This window comes from Opisthocomus hoazin, chromosome 4 (assembly GCF_030867145.1).
Source record: "Opisthocomus hoazin isolate bOpiHoa1 chromosome 4, bOpiHoa1.hap1, whole genome shotgun sequence".
NCBI classification, from domain to species: domain Eukaryota; kingdom Metazoa; phylum Chordata; class Aves; order Opisthocomiformes; family Opisthocomidae; genus Opisthocomus; species Opisthocomus hoazin.
In genome coordinates, this window is record NC_134417.1 from 71,785,882 (window position 1) to 71,807,740 (window position 21,859).

Below are 21,859 nucleotides of genomic sequence, written 5' to 3' on the forward strand. Positions count from 1 at the left end.
AATAGCTGTGTCTTTTCTACATGCATGCAGAAGTCAACAGGATGAGCTTAAGCCTTGCAAAGCAAGAGATGAGATGAAAAAGTGCTGACAATCTTCATAATCCTTCTTTCTGCTAGCTCTTGTATGGAGGAAAGGTGACTGATTCAGCCTTAGCTGTATTTGAAATTAGCTCTGGTGACTGTTGGTCGGCATCCATAGGTTTGGGTCTTGGCTCTTTTAGTTCACACAGTGTAGTATTTTTCCTTAATTTGATAGTTACATTTAGTTTCTCTGTCATCGACAATTCTTGGACAAAATTCAAGATTTCTGTCCATTTTCTTTTAAATCCTTTTGACCCCTGAAAGATTCTGGTTTAAGTAAAGCTAATGTCTCTGACTCCTATGTACTAACTGGAATGTATAGAATAGTAAAGTTCTTGAAATGATCTTCATAAATAATGTTTTAGTCCGTGCCTGTTGTGGTTTAACCCCAAGCGGCAACTAAGACCCACGCAGCCGCTCGCTCACTGCCCTGCAGCGGGATGGGGGACAGAGTCAGAACAGTAAAAGTGAGAAAACTCGTGAGTTGAGATAAAGACAGCTTAATACATAAAGCAAAAACCTGCTTCATTCACTGTTTCCCATGGGCAGGCAGGTGTTCAGCTACTTCCCAAGGAAAGCAGGGCCTTGGGAAGACAGACACTGTAATGACAAATGTCCCCCCCTCCTACTCCTCCTTTCCCCAGCTTTCGTTGCTGAGCGTGCCATCACACAGTGTGGGGTATCCGTTTGGTCAGTAGGTCGGCTGTCCTGGCTGTGTCCCCTCCCACCTTCTCGCCCACCCGCAGCCAACTTGCTGGCGGGGCAGCGCAAGAAGCAGAAAAGGCCTTGATGCTGTGCAAGCACTGTTCAGTGGTGACGAAGCCATCCCTGTGTTATCCACAGTTTTGGTCATAAATCCAAAACATAGCACCGTCTGAGCTGCTATGAATAAAATTAACTCCATCCCAGCCCAAACCAGTACAGTCTCTAGCTTTAGCTAGCTCTTTACAACAATACAGTCTTCTAGAAAGCTAATTCTCCAAAATCGTTCAGCAGTGTGAGAATGCCATTTAAATACTCTAGGACAACTAATGAAAGGCTGAAATGTTTATAGGCCTGCATTACACGTGACTCATTGTAGTATCAAAAAAACATTGCTTGGTTGCATAGAAGCGACCTCACTGTTCACAGAACAAAAGCGTAATGTCTCTACCAAGAGAGAAAGCATTTACAACCTGATATCTCGCAAGCAAGTTGTGATGTCAAGCATTTAAGAAAAAACACTGAGAATATTTAAGCTAGGGAGAAGTCATCAGCATCTTCCGCTGCAGAAATTCCAAACATCGATGTCTTAATGCTGGAAGGCTTCACAATGCCCATGGAAGAAATCTTTTGAGTACAAAAATCTTTGGTGTCTTTGGATTCTATTTACACTAGGTGGGTTTTCTTGGTGGGTGGATAAAGCGGCCCAGTTTATGGCCACGTTCCTCCCTGTCCCTGAGCAGAATACCTTTACTTTCCAGGCCATTCTCTGAAATGTATATAACTTACAGTTTCTGGTTTTGAGGTAAAAAATCATGTCTTTGCTAAACTGCTGGCTTGTCTAGAAGCCATCCTTTCACAGAATCACAGAATACTAGGGGTTGGAAGGGACCTCTGTGGGTCATCTAGTCCAACCCCCCTGCCGAAGCAGGGTCACCTACAGCAAGCTGCACAGGACCTTGTCCAGGAGGGTCTTGAATATCTCCAGAGAAGGAGACTCCACAACCTCCCTGGGCAGCCTGTTCCAGTGCTCCGTCACCCTCAGAGGGAAGAAGTTCTTCCTCATGTTCAGACGGAACTTCCTGTGCCTCAGTTTGTGCCCATTGCCCCTTGTCCTGTCACTGGGCACCACTGAAAAGAGCTTGGCCCCATCCTCCTGACACCCACCCTTCAGATATTTGTAAGCATTTATTAGGTCCCCTCGCAGCCTTCTCTTTTTCAGGCTGAACAAGCCCAGCTCCCTCAACCTCTCCTCGTAGGGGAGATGTTCCAGTCCCCTCATCATCCTTGTAGCCCTCCGCTGGACTCTCTCCAGTAGCTCTTCATCTTTCTTGAACTGGGGAGCCCAGAACTGGACACAGTACTCCAGATGAGGCCTCACCAGGGCAGTGTAGAGGGGAAGGAGAACATCCCTCGTCCTGCTGGCCACACTCTTCTTGATGCACCCCAGGATCCCATTGGCTTTCTTGGCAGCCAGGGCACACTGCTGGCTCATGGTTAACCTGTCGTCCACCAGGACGCCCAGGTCCCTCTCCGCAGAGCTGCTCTCCAGCAGGTCCACCCCAAGCCTGTACTGGTGCATGAGGTTGTTCCTCCCCAGGTGCAGGACCCTGCATTTGCCTTTGTTGAACCTCATCAGGTTCCTCTCTGCCCAGCTTTCCAGCCTATCCAGGTCACGCTGAATGGCAGCACAGCCTTCTGGTGTATCTACCACACCTCCCAGTTTGGTGTCATCAGCAAACTTGCTGAGGGTACATTCTAACTCTTCATCCAGGTCGTTGATGAAGAAGTTAAACAAGACTGGGCCCAGTACTGACCCCTGGGGGACACCACTTGTTACCAGCCTCCAACTAGACTCAACGCCGCTGATGACAACCCTCTGAGTTCTGCCATTCAGCCAGTTCTCTATCCACTTCACCGACCACTCATCCAGCCCACACTTCCTCAGCTTCCCTAGGAGGATATCATGGGAGACTGTGTCGAAAGCCTTGCTGAAGTCTAGGTAGACAACATCGACGGCTCTCCCTTCGTCTACCCAGCCAGTCATGTCATTGTAGAAAGCTATCAGATTGGTCAGGCATGATTTCCCCTTGGTGAATCCATGCTGACTACTCCTGATAACCTTCTTTTCTTCCACTTGCTTGATGATGGCCTCCAGGATAAGCTGCTCCATCACCTTTTTCGGGATGGAGGTGAGGCTGACCGGCCTGTAGTTCCCTGGGTCCTCCTTCTTGCCCTTTTTGAAGATTGGAGTGACATTGGCCTTCCTCCAGTCCTCGGGCACCTCTCCTGTCCTCCAGGACCTCTCAAAGATGATGGAGAGTGGCTCAGCAATGACATCCGCCAGCTCCCTCAGCACTCGTGGGTGCATTCCATCGGGGCCCATGGATTTGTGGACATCCAGATCACCTAAGCGATCCCTCACACAGTCCTCCTCGACCAAGGGAAAGTCATCCTCTTTGTAGGCTTCTTCTCTTACCTCCGGGGCCTGGGATTCCCGAGGGCCAGTCTTAGCACTGAAGACTGAAGCAAAGAAGGCATTCAGTAGCTCTGCCTTCTCCGCATCCTCCGTCACCCAATTCACCGTTCATTAGACAAAAGTAAGTCTTGGCTGCCTTCACCAAGTATCTCCTAACATAATATGCTGATTTTAAGATGTGAATACCTTATAACTAAGGACCTCCTGTCTGTGTTCTATGCGAAACAGTCCCCACCCCACAATCCAATATCTAGCTGTATTTCTGAAACGTGATACAGTAGAATATCATTGAAAAACAAATTAGAACAGATGAAAGGCACAGGACAGGATCTACATAGGCACACTGGATGTTCTGCAGCCATGGTTCTTCTCTGCTTTGCCACTTGAGATTCCTCTATGGTGACAGAAAGCAGAAACCTTCCAGAATTTCTCTACCGACCTGAGCAACTTAAATATTTTGGGCTGTATTTACTGTGGCTTTTAACTATGCATGCGACAGTGGTAGATGTAAGCAACCAGAAACGCAAGGGCGTGGACCTTTCACTTAATTTTCATAATGTGGGTCAAGCATAAACTGAATTTGAAATGTTAGAAATCATGAGAGTACACATACACTCCCAATAGCTATGTATATTTATGAACCAATTAAAGTATATGCCAGGAACAACAACATTATTTCTTTGCAGTAAAGGCAGAATGTTGGAATCTTTATTGTTTTGTAAATTTGAAGCACAGATAGATTGCATTAGTTGTATTTAAGGTGAATATTGCACGTGATATTAATAGTATCCTCAAGGGACTTGTATTACATAAAGGTTCTCTGGTGACAGATATTAAAGCCTTGATTGTTCTAATTCTTAAAACTTTTTGTTATATTTTGTTTTTAGAAATCAGAAACCTCAAAGTTGATTTTTGGATACCATTTCAGAGGAATCCGATTTGCATAAAAAGGAAATATTAACTTTGCCAATTCCTATTTTTTCCCCTGCTCAATGTTTTGTTTATATAGCTTCCTAATACAGTATAGGTATTATGATAATAGTGAGGATACAGATGATGCACATTTTGTTCTTGCATATGTTTATTATACATGACCATGAAAACATTAGAAATGTATAGAAAACTACTGAATGCCATCTGAGAGATACAGGTTCCCACATGAAACATCAAAAAACATCTTGGATGCAAATGTGAAAGAACGGATAATAATCCAGTTGTTTTGGTTCAACACAAACAAAATAGGCATATTATGCTTCAGATATGGATATGATTTCATTTAGACTGAACTTTCCATCTTCCTGTTGACTGTCAAAGTCAAGGGCCACTGTGACTTCAGGATTTCAGGGTATTTTGCCAGGAACAGTCGCCAGTTGCAAGTACTGGATGTGCCAGAAGCAGAGAGGGTCCGACCTGTTTCAGAGGAATTTAGGCCTTTTTGTTCCAAATGCAAATGGCAGCTGGCTTGCTACCCACGGAGAGAGACGAAAACATATGTCTATCTAGGGCATGTACCCTGTCATTAGTTATTTAGCGGGTAGGACTCTGGTAACATATTTGCCTACAAATCGCTATAGCCTGAGTCTTTGATGAATCCTTTTGTCCCAAAAGAGAGAAAATCTTTCCCTTAGATTATATAAGATCAGAATACACAGTTCATATATTCACATGATGATTCCCAAAGAGCAAGTCAGATCAGACATAATTGTTGAGGAGTATGCTGCAGAGATGAGACATGGAGGCTGTGCGAATCAGCTCATCCAAACCTGTACTGCTCTAGGCAGGGTGTGTATATATATATGCATATATACACCCCGCACTCAAAATAGCATTGAAGTGGCAGTATCTCCAGCGTGTGCAAGGGACAATGAGAAAAAGGCAGTTTTCAGATCAGGAAGGGAGCTAATTTGGTGAGGCACAGATCCCAAGAAAGGCAGAATACTTGTCTTGAAAGTAGCTCTCCTGATGTCTCATTTTGATTGGAAAGGACCTCTACAAGTCATCTAGTATGACCCCCTCCCCAAAGCAGGGCTAACTTGAAATTTAGATCAGGTTGCTCAGCTCCTTGTCCAGTTCAGTTTTGAGAATCTCCACAAATAGCCTAACACAGTTCGTTCTGTCACTTCAGAGGGTAGTTCATTCCTGGTACAGCTGCCGACCGCCAAATAGGTGTAACCACTCAACTACTCACTGCCAGTTTTCTGCCTGTATGTGTGACACACATATGCATTTATGTGCAGCCCCCTTTTTATTTGACCCATCTGGGTTTGATCTAAAGACTTTTGTGGCAGCTGTACTTATGTACATTGAGACTGAACTTCACACAGTGCCTTCCTTCTCTGTTTATCTTCAGCCAAAAGAATACCACGAGTTCCCAAACTTTCAGTGACGGTCTTCCTAATAACAGTATTCTGCTGGGGCAGCAGGATTATTCCCATCTTCTAACTTGTTCCTTGTAGCACTAGATGCTTTCCTGGGCTTCCAGATGTTGCTAACTGCTAGTAAAATGAATCTGTAAATAAATAGTAAGGTGACTTAGGAAGATTTTTTTTTTTCCACCTCATAAAACACTTTTCATACATGCTTTGAATGCCTGAATAATTTGAAGTTTGCAGTGTTAGAATATGGAGGAATTCTTCATTTCTGAATTGTACTATGATTATTTGAGTAAGCTATAATCTCCTCAGGGCAAGCACTCGGATCTTTTAGTTGTTTAGCATAAAGGTCACTGCAAATAGTTAGTGAATAATAAATACCTGCCATATACTGCAGCAAGAGATGAAGTTTCCCAGGTGGGAATTCATCAATGTAACGATATAAAACACTGCCAATTATGGCTGAAATATTTCCCACCTCCTGTCCCTGGGCCAGGCTGTTCCTGACTTTTACATGGGTCCACAGATGTTAAGAGGAATTATGAAGCACTTCCTCTTCACTCCCTGCATGTAAGTCCACGGGAGGGCCCAGCACAGCTGAAGTGCCTGGCTGGAATCCCTTCCGACATTAATGAGAGTTTCATCATTGACTTCAAATGAGCTTGGACTTCATCTCCATTGCTGCTTCTCCTCTAACAATATTGTCAAAGCACCTGCTCACACTGCCCTGCCTGATTCTGTACCAATCACACATTGGTGTTTCCCTGGACGTACTCTACTTTTCCACCCAGAACTTCCTGCAAGGAGGCTTTCGAAGACTGTCAATACTTAGCAGAGATTTCTGAGTGCAGGACAGTACCGGGAGAGCTGCTTCACACGCGTGGTAGGTTTGATGCTTCTCAAATTCGTGTACGCTGTATCACAATGCTCAGCAAGTCCCATATGTTGTGAAAGCCTCCATATGTGAAACAGCAGTAAGATTGATGTTTTCAGTCCATTTGGGACCCGTAACAGCCTCTAAGGAGGCTCCCCCCAAAAAGGCATACGGGGAGTTCTCCTACCCAGCAAAGCAAGAAGACATAAAAACCTCAAGGCAGACTGTGCTCTAAAGGCACCTTTTCAGAGAGATTTTTTTTAATTCCACGTAGGTGCTTCAGCTTGTGAAAACCCACCTAGCAAGCAAGGTTTCCGTTTCTCTCACGCTCTGAATCACAAACGAGATTTGAATCCTGTTAACAGCAGATAGAGCCACCACAGCCAAAAGAATAAATAAATCGGACGAATTTCATTTATCGGAGCTCAGAAAATATTTTTTTAAGAGGTTTTTGAGCCCGCGCCTCCCCTCCGGCTGTTCCTCTGCGGCCCCAGCGCCCGCTGGAGCGAGCTGCTCGCAGGCGGGGGACGAGGGGGGGGGGGACGGGACGGGGACGGGCGGCGGCGCAACCCAAATCCCGGTTTCCCGAAAGTAGGTCTCTGCTGCTTCTGCCCTGCTCGCTCTCGGGAGAGACCCGGCCGTTGGGGCGGAGGTTTGGGTTGAGACTCGGGGTTCGCCTGCGAACGAGGGGAGGGGGACGCCCCGCTCGATGCGCTCGGCTCGTTTTGCTGGAAAACAAACCGCTGACCCACGTGCAGAGCTGACAGGGTCGCAGGGGGGGTAAAACAAAAATAAAAAAGAACCACCACCACCAAAACCAAACGAGCGCTCCTCTCAGCTATCACCACTTTATCACCTGCCTGGAAGGAGGCTCTTCCCTCCGCCGAGGGGAAAAAAAAAAAAGCTTAGGAAAGCAAAGTTTGAACAGCGAATTCCTGTTATTTCAAAACGCCCATGTGACAGGATATTTCCTTATCATTTCGAGCCCAGAGCTTTCCCCTGATCCACCAGCCCTTCACAAGTGCGGAGGACCTGCCCGGCGGGAAACCCCTCTCCTCACAGCGGCGGGGCGAAGCCGCCGCGATGGCTCCCTCCCTGTTCCTGCTTCTCCTCGCACTTCTCCCCCGGGTTTTGCCGCTGCTGGGTAAGTGCCCGCAGGGGCTGTGCGGGACGAGACGTGCGGGGTCGCGGCAGGCACCGAGCCCAACCTGACCTGGGACCTGAGGGCGGGAAAAACATCCGCGCAGGTGGAGGAGCCCGCGGCCATTTTAACCCCCTCGGTGCTGCCTGAAGGGACCCTCAGGGCGCCGGGGCGGGCGGCTGCCTCCCCCTCCTCGCCGGCACCCTGAGGTGCCCGGTGGGCGAAGCTGCCTGACAAGGCAGCCAAAAGGCTGCCCATGGCGTTGCGGGTACCGAAACAGGGCTGTCACTGGCGCTGCCCGAGTTTCTCCCACTGCTCTAGGGACTCTGTCCCTGATCAATTTAACACCATGGCTCTGTTTTCCCTCAGATACCTCCTCGCCATCGAGGTCTGCAGAAGGTCCTGGTTTGGGGGTCTGTCTTTCCTCCAGCCCTCTGGGCTTTGATGGGCCTGGGGACCTGCTTTTGGCAGATGTCTTTTGTGGGGGAAGTTAAGGTGGCTGAGGTGTTGGCATGGATTAGAGCTGTGAAAACAGGTGAAAGCTGTGTTTTTTGGTGAAACGTGGAGCTTGCACCTGCTATGTGTGAGAATTACCATGATTTCCACCGCACAGCTATTTTTCAGTGAAAGTTTTGCATCTGCCCTTCCTGAAGCCTCTCAGCATCCTCCATTCTCCAGTTTCAGGTCTGCTGAAGCAAAACTTCATAACGCTGCCTTGTAACCTTTCTTGCTTTGTGTAATTAGCAGCAGTCACTGTAGGCCGTCTGGTAAATGAGAGTCTGTGTGGAGCAGACAGTCTTCCTGCCTGCTTGCTCCCTCATTGCTCCCCCCTCTCTTGCTTCTGGCTTTTGGTGTGCTCTTCTGGTGCCCTCCATTAGTGTTTAACACTGGTAGCGCTTCACTGGCTTCACAAGTTACTGCTTGATTTACACTTGCATAACCTGTGATAGTTTGCAAATGCTGCAGAGTGTGAAGCTTCCTTGGCATACTGGAAATCTCTGCTGTGGAAAGACATCTGTCCAGGGAGATTTTACAGTACTTGGCACAGTTCTTCGGATATAAGCTGGGACCAGAGGTAGGCAAATAGTCACAACGTGGTGGATGAAGAAAAATGAAAACCTGTGAGAATAATTCTCTTAGGATCTACTTGGGATATTTGAGGGAAAAGGTGCTACATCTCCCTGAATGGGTTATAATGGTGAGGTAAGTTCTTTCCTATGCCTGGTGTGTTCCTATGCATTTTAAAGAACCTCCTTCCAGGAGTAAGTTTCAAATGGATTAGTCTGCTAGAAATTGATGTAATTCAAAGTACCAAGACTGTGGTAGTCATGATCAGGCTGTGGTGGACCTTTAATTTACCACCTGCAGCTCATCTATAGTGAATATGGGAGCTTTATAACAAATACTGCTACAGAACAGTGAAACACAGTTAATGGTTATGTCAGTAATTCTGCTCAGCCCATTTTACAGATACAACTCATTACGTTGACAGGAGCGGTATAAAGTGTTTACAGAGATGAGTTGGCAGGGCATAGAAAGTGTGGCACAAATATCTGGCTTGTTTCAGATTCTTCTAGACTATCTAACAACTCACATGGGAAGTGTTATATGGGAATCCCCTTTGGTGTCCAAGCAGGGAGAACAAACACAGAAAAAAAGCTGTAAGCTAGAGCAATACAGGACCATGCTACAAGTCTGCTGTATGGTCATGGATGAGACAGGAGCAACTCTGAGGTGAAGGAAATCCTGCAACTATAGTTTTAGCCCCAGTTGCTCTTGCATCCTGCCACCTCTTGTTCTGTCCTGTTTTGCTGCCAACTTACTTTCAGTACCTGCTAGGCTGTGTTGGCCCTTTAGCTGCTTATCTATGTATTATTCCCTGTAAGAGCCCTGTGTGCGCTGGGGCCCTTGTATGAGTAGCTGTGTTGCATTTGCACACCGCTAATGCTTTGTAAAGGTGCAGTCAGAATAGCAGAGGGACAAAGATTTGTCTTCGTTTTCCACTGGCCAGACCTCTGTGTTCAGCTTTCTAACCTTGTTTCTGAATCCAGAACTCTGCACCTTTTTAGGCTTGGGTGCAGAAATTCAGGCTTTTGACTCTGGGGTACGTTTTTCACATGCATAGCATTCTGTCTATAACACCATAAGGGGCATAAAATAAGGAGTGTTATTTTGTTATTTTAGGCCACAAATACAATTTTGGCAGTTTGAAAGACCAGGCAGTGTTTTCCACACGTGTGAAAATGTCTGACATCTCTTTTTACCCAGAAACTTTAAATAAGATTTCAGGAAAAGGGGAGTTGCAAGCATTGCATATATCAGTTTACAATAAGATCGTGCTAAATGCTGGTAGAAAAGCAGAATAAAAAAAGTTATCACCAGCAGTGATAATTATACATTTCCTTGTATTGTCTGTGAGTAAAACAGATTGGCAAAAGGCAACAATTTCTGTCTGCAGTGCTCATCAGTTTTACATTACTTCCCAGTGAGTTGGAAGCCAAAGGACAGGAGAAGGAAACTGAACTATGGATGAGATAAGTCTAGCTCAGCTCTTTGAGAGGGAGGTTATTTGTTCCCAGGTTGTTCTTCTGCAGAAAAGTATGATCATTTCTGCACTGGACCCTCAGCAGAGAAGGGAAAATTTTCTGTGGTTAACCTGTTTTCCCCTTAAATATTTCTCCATCATAGAATTTGTTTAATTTAGTAATCATACACTAAAATAAATAATGTTTTAATTAGCCTTAATCCCCAGAGTCACATAAATCAGTATTTCTTTTCCTAGCTACAGTTTTGAAATAAACCTTGAAAACGTGAAAATGCATGCTGTGAAGCACTATTTACTAAGAAATAACTTTGGGAGCTATGAAGAGCCTCATAGATTTTCATAAGTTGTTAAGAGGCATATCTGATGATGGCAAATCCCACTGTTGTTGCTACTTGATCTATGATGGAGAAAAGTAAGAAAGGAGAAAGAAATCACTGATCACTGCAGATGAGTGAAAAATGAATATGTTGTTCTAGCCCTACAAGTAGCTTTTGTGTAAAGCTTAAAAAATGTTCTACCTCCTGGTTAAGACTTCAAGGATTTTAGCAGAGCTTATGGGAACAGAACTCCCCACTGTGGGGAAACACAGCCTGAAGAACTTAGTGTGGCTGTTGTCATCTTCTCATGTCTGGGAGCCAGTGTCAAGGAGCCAATGCTGTTGGAGTGCTCAGTGTCAGCAGCCACAGTGTATGGTGTGGGTGCTCCCTTGTTTTGGTAACTCTCATGGGTGCAGCTTGGAATAATACCATGGGTATGTTTTTTCTCTTCAGTTTAACCCATGCTTTAAAGCTACAGGAGGCAGTAGATCTGTATCTCTGCTGCCTTGCACTTTTGAGTCTAGATGCTTTCACTAATGCAAAATAGTTGAAATGTCCTCACATCTGAACTAGTAGTATTCTACAGTCGCTTTAATAGGTGTAGGCTACAGGAGTGCCGCACCTTCTTTTTTAACCCCAAGACCAGTGTCCAGATTCATCTTTCATTTAGATAGCAGGTAAGATTACTTCAAACCAAATGATTCTAGTGTTTTTTGTCTTACAGATACTAGCATCTTCGTAATATATAATGAAGATCACAAGCGCTGTGTACTGGCTCAAAGTTCTAATTCAGTGACTACTGCTCCTTGTGTTCAAGAAAATGAGTCACAAAAATTCAGGTGGGTCTCAGATCACCAGCTTATGAGCGTAGCATTCAAATTGTGCTTGGGAGTGCCTTCGAAGAAAGACTGGGTTCCGATCACTCTGTATCCTTGTGACAAGGCTAGTGAACTTCAGCGATGGGAATGCAGAAATGAGACTCTCTTTGCAATCCAAGGGGAAGATTTGTTTTTCAACTATGGAAACAGACAGGAAAGGAATATTATGCTGTACAAGGGATCTGGTTTATGGAGTAGGTGGAAGGTCTACGGAACCACAGACGATCTGTGTTCTCGAGGCTATGAAGGTAAATTTCTGTAAATTAATTTCTGTATTTCAAGCTCATTTCTGTGTGTATCTAAATAAAATATTTAGAAGTGTAGGAGAACTTCCTTCATCTCATTAATGATCAGTGAGTGTGACTTCTGGTGAAATCAGCAATACTTGAGTGTGTTTTATGTTGTTTGAGGGGCTCATTTTGCTTTTTTGTCAAAGTTGTCAATGTTCTGATAGATAATTAACCATGCGTGGTAGTGATTAATTTGGAGAGGGGAAAAAAAGTCTGTGGTTATTCAGAACACATGTGTAACTATTACACAACAGTTAATGACAGCATTTACCATTTACATGTGTACAGAAAGGTATAGTATCAGTGTATAGTCTGCTGATAATGTGTGGGTTTTTTTTTCATTGGGCAACAAATATGAATTATGCTGTAAGTATTTAATTAACTCTTGGTATCTTCATCTCCAGTATATTGAAGATGCCTTCCTAGGTGTTTGAAGTGAGTCTCAGAGTTGGCACTGAAGTGTTAGACAAAGAAATAAGATAACGTAGATAGTGAAATTTCAAAAAGTTATGTATGATACCTATATACATATATTTATGATAAGTAGCTAGGAAAACATTTGGCTTCCCATTTAGTATTCTTTGATAAACAGAAATGGGCAGAGAGGGAGATATGAATGCATTTCATTGGGTTTACACAAAGGCTGATTACAGTACTTGTCCTTGGCCTAGACCCAGAATAGGAGGATCCTAGCAAAGCACATTATGTGAAGGAGGCAAGGGGGAGATGGAGTGATGGCCTGCCATTCCTTCCACCTTTGTTTTCTAGCAGCTCTGTGAGACAGTGACCTTGGTATGTCACCTCTCTAGCAGTCGCTGGCAAGAAGGGTTCCTCGGTCCCTCTCTGTCTCCTCCCATCAATCATATATTGTATGTGTGTGTGCTATATGTGCATGCACAGAAGGCTGCTCTACTTACTTTGATAAATTTCATTGAGCCAGGTTTGTGATGAAACAAAAATTGTCTTTAGATGCCAATGGAAATTTTATTTGGTCGTAGTATATTGAAGTCTCTCCGCGGTGTGTATCTTTCAATTTTATATATACATGCTCTTCCCTGTCTAAAATGGTCAGCAATTGGGTTATTGACAGAAGAATCAGCACTTGTTTGTGCTGAAAAAGAAAATTGCTTAACTGTGTGGATTTTATACTTTTGATTGTTGTGCATGCAAAATGTAGCATGGGAATGTGCTTGTCTTGGCTCAGTCAGTTCTGGTCAGTGGTCTCCTTAAGCAATAAAAATTTGTGTCATTGAGGACTTAGGTATCAACTTAGACCTAGAGAGTAAAATTATCAGTGTCCCGTTCCTAGTACAGTTTGTACAGCTCTGCTTGCTATAATATGCTGTAATGTGATCATAAAGCTGAACTGATGTATTCTATGCTTATGATTGCTTATACATTTTCAAATTGTGTCTCCTTAGATACCTACACAGTGAAAGGAAATGCCAATGGAGCACCTTGTGTATTCCCTTTTAAGTTTGGTGATAAATGGTATGCTGACTGCACAGATGCTGGCAGATCAGATGGCTGGTTCTGGTGTGGAACCACTTCGAACTTTGATGTTGACAAGTTATATGGATTTTGCCCATTGAAATGTAAGTTCTGTATGTTCAGGATTCTGTGGTGCTGTTATTCAGCTGCCTGGAAATACTGGTGTCTTTATCTTGTGCTTTACTGTACAAAATACAGTTTGAAATGGTGTATTTTCCTGTCTCCATTCAGCCTGCTATCCTTTTAGGAACTATTTAAATATGCAAATATAAGGCTCAGCATAAAAAAAAAAGACCCAACTACATCCAGGTGAAAGTGTGTTAATCATATGCTGGAATCTGTAATTACAGCATTTACTTAAATAGAAAGTTAATTAGATGAAAAGATGTTAGATTAGTATATGCAAAATGCAGTGTAGAAATTTGTGCAGCAGAATTGGAAGCTAGAATATAGTTTAACTCAAATTAAGACTACTTTGTAGAATGAGTTGCCTTTTAAACATGAAGGAGCCTACATGAACTTTTTGCTAAATCCCAGTATTTCCCAAATCTTGCTACATTGTAGTTCTGTATTTAAAATCAATGAGAAGTGTTTATATTCAAAATTCCCTGGTTTGAGTATAGTTAGTTTCAAATGTAGTATTATGTATATACAAAACTTTATTTAGTAATGTTGATATTACTTCAAGTAAGTTGGAGTAATATGCCTGTATGCGTTTGAATTCTTTTAAATTTAAATAAAATTTCTCTGAACTTTTGTAAAACCTGTACTAAACATTTTGTCTGCAACCTGTTTCTTCTGTCATGATGAGAGAGGTAGCACTTCTCCCTTCTTCTTCTTTATTATTGTGTTTTGCTGTAAAGCTCCAGCTGAATGCAGTCATAGCTAGGGAGAAAAATATGTCTTTGCTTTGATGTGAAGAAAACAGTTTGGGTTGATCTTAACTGGTTTGGTGATGAAGTATCAGTCTCCTCACCTTATTTCCATGAATGTTGCATTCATTATTTCAGACAAATGAAATTTACATATTTTTTTTTCTATGCCAGTATTATTTTCAAGATATTAAAAACATGTTCGGAATATCAATACCATTCATACAGCACATGCAAGATCAACTTAAAAATGCTACCTGTCTAGCGTTCTTGGAGTATAGCAAATAGGAGGCATCATTAAAATTTTGTTTAATTCTTGGGCATAATTCAAGGAAATCCATTCACATGGCTGTGATTGTTTTTGGAAAAAGCTGCTTTACGCTGATTGCCTGCATGTTTCCTTCCTGATTCCTGAGTACTGGCTATAAAATATTCAAGTTTGGGTGATACATTTTAATGAGAGACAGGCTAGGGTAGTAGAAGTTTTAGTCAGCCCTATGAAAGAGGAGTGTACTGCATGAGAGAGTTATAAGTTAGCACCTTTAAACATAGAATATTTAAGACTTAGTGTGTTAGAATTTATTTAATATTAAAGTGTTTGTTGTTTCTTAAACTGTCTGGGGGAGCAAAGGTGCCAATTTGAAAATATGTGATGCAGACTAGAACAGCTGTGCATACCGGGGCCGGACATACAGTGAAGTTATTGTGATTAAACCAGTCACTTTTTCACATTGTGAGCAGAACTGGCTCAAATGTTGTCCGAAATGAAGAGGGCATAAGACCACACTTACAACAGTTATTATACTCAAGAGAGCTGTAGAATTTTGACGAGTGGAGGTAACATAAATACGACTATGACCCTTTATTTGATGCTGTAAAAAGAGATGCTGATACAGTGACAGCAGAAACAAATCCCACAGGAGAAACTCTGCTACATCAAACAATTTTTAGGAGGCTAGGAAATACTGCTTCTTCACAGGTTACACTGTGTCTTTTTGAGCTGTATGTTGCACTGCAGTATAAAAGCAGGTGTTGGGGAAAAAAACAGGTTGCACAGTGTAAGACCATCAGTAGAGTGTGTCATGAGGTGTGCCTATAGCTGTACTCAAGTGGGCAGAAGTCCATTGAGGCCCCTTTCTTGACAGATGAAAAAGCTAGAATTTCTGTGAAGAATTTAGAAAGCCTTATAACTGATGCATAAAACTTGCGTCAAACTAGGAAGGAAACAAAAAGTGCAGAGAATGAGGAAATATTTGAATAGTTTTAGCTATGTATGTTAATCGCTGGGCAAATCTACATACTTGTATTCGTTCACAGATACTGAATTTATTTTTTACAGCAGGCTTTTTTCCCCAGGCTGGTGTTTCAAGATATTTTGAAGGGCTTTTCATTGTGTTTTTATGTCTGGTTCAAAATGCCTGGTGAATTGATCAACTGAGTTATATGGGGTTAATTGTGTTGTTTCTTCTGGTTTATCTGGAACTCGTAGCCTGACTTTGGGCCTCACAAATTTAACCAGGAAAAATAAAAGAGAGGAACACTCTAGGAAAAGATATCTAAGTGAAGAAAAACATGTGAAGGAAGTTCAGTATAATTTAGACTTTTTACTATTGACAGCATTATATAATTTATATAGTATAAAACTGTAATGCCTTTATTATGAGATTCTTTCCCTACTGTACGCTCAGAGAGGAAGCAATGGCAGTTATTTTATAGGCTATCTAATAAGATTTATATTCAGTTTTTATTGCCATGATTCTATTCATGCGGTTTACAAGGATATCGCACTGAGACTCCAACTTACTTTGGATGGATAACTAAATAAACAAGAATACTTTGTTGTTACTGCTAGTCAAAAGCCACATTTGCGCTTGCAGTCCTGAAATTAAAATCTCTCCAGATTCTTCCATTTCCTAATTCAGGAGAAATACTGCTTTTTAATATGATAATAATGCTGAAATTCTTTTAATTATAAATGTCATAAATGTCTGCATCGGTCAGGACTGTATGCCTTTCCTATAAGTTTGAACTTGTCTGTCAAGGGATGTACCTGAAATTCAATGTATTTTTGGTCTGCTTTGCATTGCCTTGCTTTAAAGACTGAGAACTTTCAAAGACACAAGTGAAATCTTCCGATTTACTAACTTGTACTTCTGGGATTTGGATAGTAATCGTAGTGGAAATAGCTAGTTCTCACTAATTTCAGTGTATACAAGAAATGCATGCTGAATTAATCTGTGTAGGGATAAAGTTGAGCTTTTTTAATTCTTTTTCCAGTTATGTGCTAAGAACAGGTGTGTTTTAACATTAATTTAGTTTAGATGCTAAAATACATCATCCCAGAAAAGTGATTCATCTTCTGGTTTCTCTGGGGATACTAAGCTTTAAACAATAGCATATATATTTTCCAAAATCCTGCTCTGTGAAGGCATTTGACCTCACAGAACAAATTTTCCAAGGTTCAGAAATGAACTTGATTTTTATGAAAGCCCAGAGTTCTATAGGAGAGCACCGTATGCAAGTCAGCTATAAATTATGAGACTGGGGGAGTAGGGTGGAAGGTTGGATGAATGCCTGAGACTTGTTTACCTCTTCCTCTGTAATAATTGTACCAGATTTATAAAATCATTTCTGTCAAGTCAGAGCCAGTTTACTGAATTATAGATTTTATTATTTTTGCAATTTCCATTATATCCCACGCTTGTGCTTGTGCACAGGAATTTATGGTCTTGTAGAACACAGTGTAATGAAGAAATTTTGCCTTCTGATAGTCGTAAAATATTTTTGACAGAAGTTGGTTTGTGTATAATGATAATGGGATGAAAGTGCCCATTTTTAAGTCAAATGTCATTATTACAGTAGGTTATATTTGATTTTTTTTCCAAAATTTCAATAACAATAATAATTTTAAAATAATAGTTTCAAAACAAACACTTCATATTATCTATAGACTATCAGATTTAATACAGGAAGAAGTGGAACTGGTTACTGACCTGCTGACATTTAACATGTATCATCCTTTGTCCTGAGCTTTGTTTATTGTACTGTTTTCCTCTTATTTGCACACTTAAGTTTTATGAGCTGTGTGAATTCGGAAAAGGAAAAGACTTCTTTCTCTCAAATTTTTTACAGCTTGCACCTTCAGAAAATCTGATACAGGCTGCAGGAATTTCAGCCTTTTTCCCATTGTCAGCAGATATACAGTGACCTCTGCTATATTCTGCTTTTGTCAGGCAACTTTGATCTCTTTATGTGATATTTAGCTCAGTGTTGGAGCCTTCTGTAGGTTCCATTTTTAGCAGAGCAAGATCACTCTGTTCTCTATTGCTTTTTGTGGGGATTCAATTGAGATTGAATCTGCCTCTGAATGGCAGAACTCAGAGGGTTGTCATCAGCGGCGCTGAGTCTAGTTGGAGGCTGGTGACAAGTGGTGTCCCTCAGGGGTCAGTACTGGGCCCAGTCTTGTTTAACTTCTTCATCAACGACCTGGATGAAGAGTTAGAATGTACCCTCAGCAAGTTTGCTGATGACACCAAACTGGGAGGTGTGGTAGATACACCAGAAGGCTGTGCTGCCATTCAGCGTGACCTGGATAGGCTGGAAAGCTGGGCAGAGAGGAACCTGATGAGGTTCAACAAGGGCAAGTGCAGGGTCCTGCACCTGGGGAGGAACAACCTCATGCACCAGTACAGGCTTGGGGTGGACCTGCTGGAGTGCAGCTCTGCGGAGAGGGACCTGGGTGTCCTGGTGGACGACAGGTTAACCATGAGCCAGCAGTGTGCCCTGGCTGCCAAGAAAGCCAATGGGATCCTGGGGTGCATCAAGAAGAGTGTGGCCAGCAGGACAAGGGATGTTCTCCTTCCCCTCTACACTGCCCTGGTGAGGCCTCATCTAGAGTACTGTGTCCAGTTCTGGGCTCCCCAGTTCAAGAAGGATGAAGAGCTACTGGAGAGAGTCCAGCGGAGGGCTACAAGGATGGTGAGGGGACTGGAGCATCTCCACTACGAGGAGAGGTTGAGGGAACTGGGCTTGTTCAGCCTGAAGAAGAGAAGGCTGCGAGGGGACCTTATAAATGCCTACAAATATCTGAAGGGTGGGTGTCAGGAGGATGGGGCCAAGCTCTTTTCAGTGGTGCCCAGTGACAGGACAAGGGGCAATGGGCACAAACTGAGGCACAGGAAGTTCCGTCTGAACATGAGGAGGAACTTCTTCCCTCTGAGGGTGACGGAGCACTGGAACAGGCTGCCCAGGGAGGTTGTGGAGTCTCCTTCTCTGGAGATATTCAAGACCCGCCTGGACAAGGTCCTGTGCAGCCTGCTGTAGGTGACCCTGCTTCGGCAGGGGGGTTGGACTAGATGACCCACAGAGGTCCCTTCCAACCCCTACTATTCTGTGATTCTGTGAGATGAGCCAGAAGAGGCTGCAGCTGTGTAAGGAGTGTGTTACCATCTGGGGCCACTTCTAATGTTGGGCCCTGCTGGGTGCTGTTTTCACTGGTTCGGCATTGCCTAGATGTGCCACGTTCAGGTATTCACGGAGATCACGGTCAGGTCACGTGGCAGAGAAGAAAGCGTATGTCAGGTACACACATAAGACAAACCAGATATTGCAGGAAAGTGTGAGGTAGATGCTGGTAATCTCAGTTTTGCATTCAATGCTTGGGTCAGGTTACCTGTATCAGAGTAAGAAAATCCATATCCACTTTACATAGTGCCCCAAATTGGTAAGAATATTGGGGTTTCTTATCTCGGAGAAGTGGTCAGCTTGAGATACGTTAGGTAGCATGAGTCTGGAAGTTCTCAGTCTTTTTCTCCACAGTGACAAATCAACTCTTTTAGCATGACTTCAGCCACTCATCTTCTACCTTAAACAGAAGCTTTGTTATACCAGAGAAAATGTAGACATGATTTAATTACCTGTAATTACCTGTGTGCTGTCTGACATGGCTGTCATGGTTTAGCTCTGCCCTGGATTTACTAACTCATTAGAGAGCCTCAGTACTCCTTTCAAACCAGTTGTCTGTAGCAGTGTTTAGATTTTATGTATTTTTGCTATGCAATTTATTCTATATTTTATCTGACTCCATGTTCATAGTCAGTTATGGCATTTCTTTTTCTCCCTACAGTTAATAGTGTTGATTTGTTGTGGAATACAGATCCTTTAACAAATGTCCAGTACCAAATAAACTCTGAGGCAGCTCTGAAATGGCACCAGGCAAGAAAAAGCTGTCAGCAACAGAAGGCAGAGTTATTAAGCATCACAGAGTTGCATGAACAAACATACCTGACAGGTAGGATAATATTATCCATCCTTTTTGGTTTTGTTTTGGTTTTTTTTGTTTTGTTTTTTTTTTTTTTTTTTTTTTCCCGAAAAGTGCATTATTGTAATAGTGACACTTACATAGCATGTTCCGACTTGAAAATTTATATTGGTTCAATTTGGTAATTAGTAGATTTAATTTGTTATCTTGCATGATTCAGCTGGAAAAATCAGAGAGATAATGATTATTTTATCCTGATTAGATATTGCCAGAAACTTACAATGACATAAAAAATACAGCAATTAAGTAATCCAAACAATAAAGAATGAAAGTTGGAATGCAGGAAAATGCAAAATAGTTTGTAAATCAGGGATGCAGACACCAAGATTACATCCTTTTTGTGCTCTACTTGTTGTGTGTACTAGTCAGCATTTTTGGCCTATCTCATTAAATATCATCAGTATGTGCTAAAATGTGAAAAGAAAGAAAAAGAACTAATAAACAAAAGACTCACAAATAGTTTGTCTTATTTTCAAACTCCTTCCATGTTTTTTGAAGTCATTTCCAAACTTTTCCGAGAAAATTCTCTCCTGAATTTGTACTTGAGTATATTTATATTCTACAATGTAATTACCTTATTAGCCTGTGTATACATGTGAAATAATCCACTAATTTGTCTATTAAATGGATTAGAAAATATTTTGAATTATGTTACATTAGTTGGAAGATAAAGTATTCTATGCCATAAGCTATATGTTGTACTATGTAAGCTCACAGAATCAGAGAATAAAGAATGATTTGGGTTGGAAGGGACATTTAAAGATCACCTAGTCCACCCCCCCCAGCCATGGACAGGGACATCTTAAAATCATGGAATCCTAAAGCCCCATCTAACCTGACCTTGAACACTTCCAGTGACGCGGCATCCACAACTTCTCTAGGCAACCTGTTCCAGTGCTTCACCACCTTCATGGTAAAGTTTCTTGTATATAATCTAAATCTGCCCTCTCATTTTGAAACCATTGTCCCTTGTCCTGTCACAACAGGCCCTGGTAAAATGTCTCTCATGTCTCTCTCCATCTTTCTTGTAAAAGCCCCCTTTATATATTGAAAGGCTGTAATAAGGTCTCTCCAGAGCCTTCTGTTCTTCAGGCTGAACAACCCCAACTCTCTCAGCCTTTCTTCACAGTAGAGGTTTTTCAGCTCTCTGATGAATTTTTGTGTCCTCCTCTGGAGCCACTCTAACAGGTCCATGCCTGTCCAGTGCTGGGGACCTGAGAACGGGATGCAGGACTCCAGGTGGAGTCTCACCGTGGTGGAGTAAAGGGGGGTCACTTCCCTCGACCTGCTGGCCACGCTGCTTTTTATGCAGCCCAGGATACGGTTAGCTTTCTGGGCTACAAGCACACATTGCCGGCTCATGTCCAGCTTTTCATCCACCAGTACCCCCAAGTCCTTCTCAGCAGGGCTGCTCTCAATCGCTTAATCCCCCAGCCTGTATTGATACTGGAGATTGGCCCGACCCAGGTGCAGGACCTTGCATTTGGCCTTGTTGAACTTCACGATGTTCACATCGGCCCATTCCTCAAGCCTATCAAAGACCATCTGGATGCCATCCCTTCCCTCAAGTGAATCAACTGCAACACTCAGCTTGGTGTCATCTGCAAACTCGCTGAGGGTGCACTCAATCCCACTATCTATGTCATTGATGAAGATATTTAATAGTATTGGTCCCAATATAGACCCTAGAGGGACACCACTTGTTATTGGTTTCCGTCTGGACATTGAGCTGTTGACTGTAACTCTTTGGATGCAAACATCCAGCCAGTTCTTTATCCATCTAATAGTTCATCCATCAAATCCATATTTCTCCAATTTAGAGGAATGATAAATGTGTTTGTAATGTTATGAATGTCTGATTGTCTAAACTTTTGTTTTCAATTTAAGGATTTGGTCAAAACATGAGTCTGTTTTTTTTTACTGAGTGTGATGAAATTATTATTGAAATTACTGCTCAAGGGAGCAACCTGACACTGACATACAGAAGTGAGTTATTAGTAGGTGTGTTTTAATTGCAAACTGGTGGATATGAATGCCAAATGTACATGAAAAACAGTTTTTCATTCTACAGCTACCCTGACAGCATTAGGATTTCCTGTCATGCTCAGTTCTTGATTGTCTTAACCAGAACTTGTTTATATAGAAGTAGTACTGGAACACGTTATTGTGTTGGTGCCAAATCAGGCTCTGATCTGACATTCCAGTCCTTTCCAGTACTTAACTACCCCTCCTTTTAACTTTGCCGTGCTTCAAGTGCAGCCCATATTCATAGTGTCAAAGACAACTAAAATATATAGAGCAAAATTACATACTGGCACCATGCCATTGGTAAAAGCAGAAATAAACAATATATATTGCACAATGATTTTCTGTGAGCTGTGCAGAAATACAGTTAATTTCAAAAAAGTCAGCAGTCATCCAGCTGTGATTCCAAGTCTTACACAGAAGGCAGAGATAGACATTTGATTAATAATGACTATTAGTAATGCTAAAGAATT

At 42.4% G+C, this 21,859-nt stretch overlaps 1 protein-coding gene across 1 annotated transcript in view; it reads left to right on the forward strand.

Moving 5' to 3' along the window:
- Window positions 1-7,539: 7,539 nt before the first annotated feature.
- MRC1 (mannose receptor C-type 1) overlaps window positions 7,540-21,859 on the forward strand; it is a 62,549-nt gene continuing 48,229 nt past the window's right edge. Inside the window, exons 1-4 of the mRNA XM_075419462.1 lie at window positions 7,540-7,651; window positions 11,235-11,636; window positions 13,100-13,273; window positions 19,167-19,331. Of these exons, the coding sequence (XP_075275577.1) occupies window positions 7,591-7,651; window positions 11,235-11,636; window positions 13,100-13,273; window positions 19,167-19,331 (802 nt within the window). The 5' untranslated portion in view covers window positions 7,540-7,590. The remainder of the gene's footprint in view (window positions 7,652-11,234; window positions 11,637-13,099; window positions 13,274-19,166; window positions 19,332-21,859) is intronic.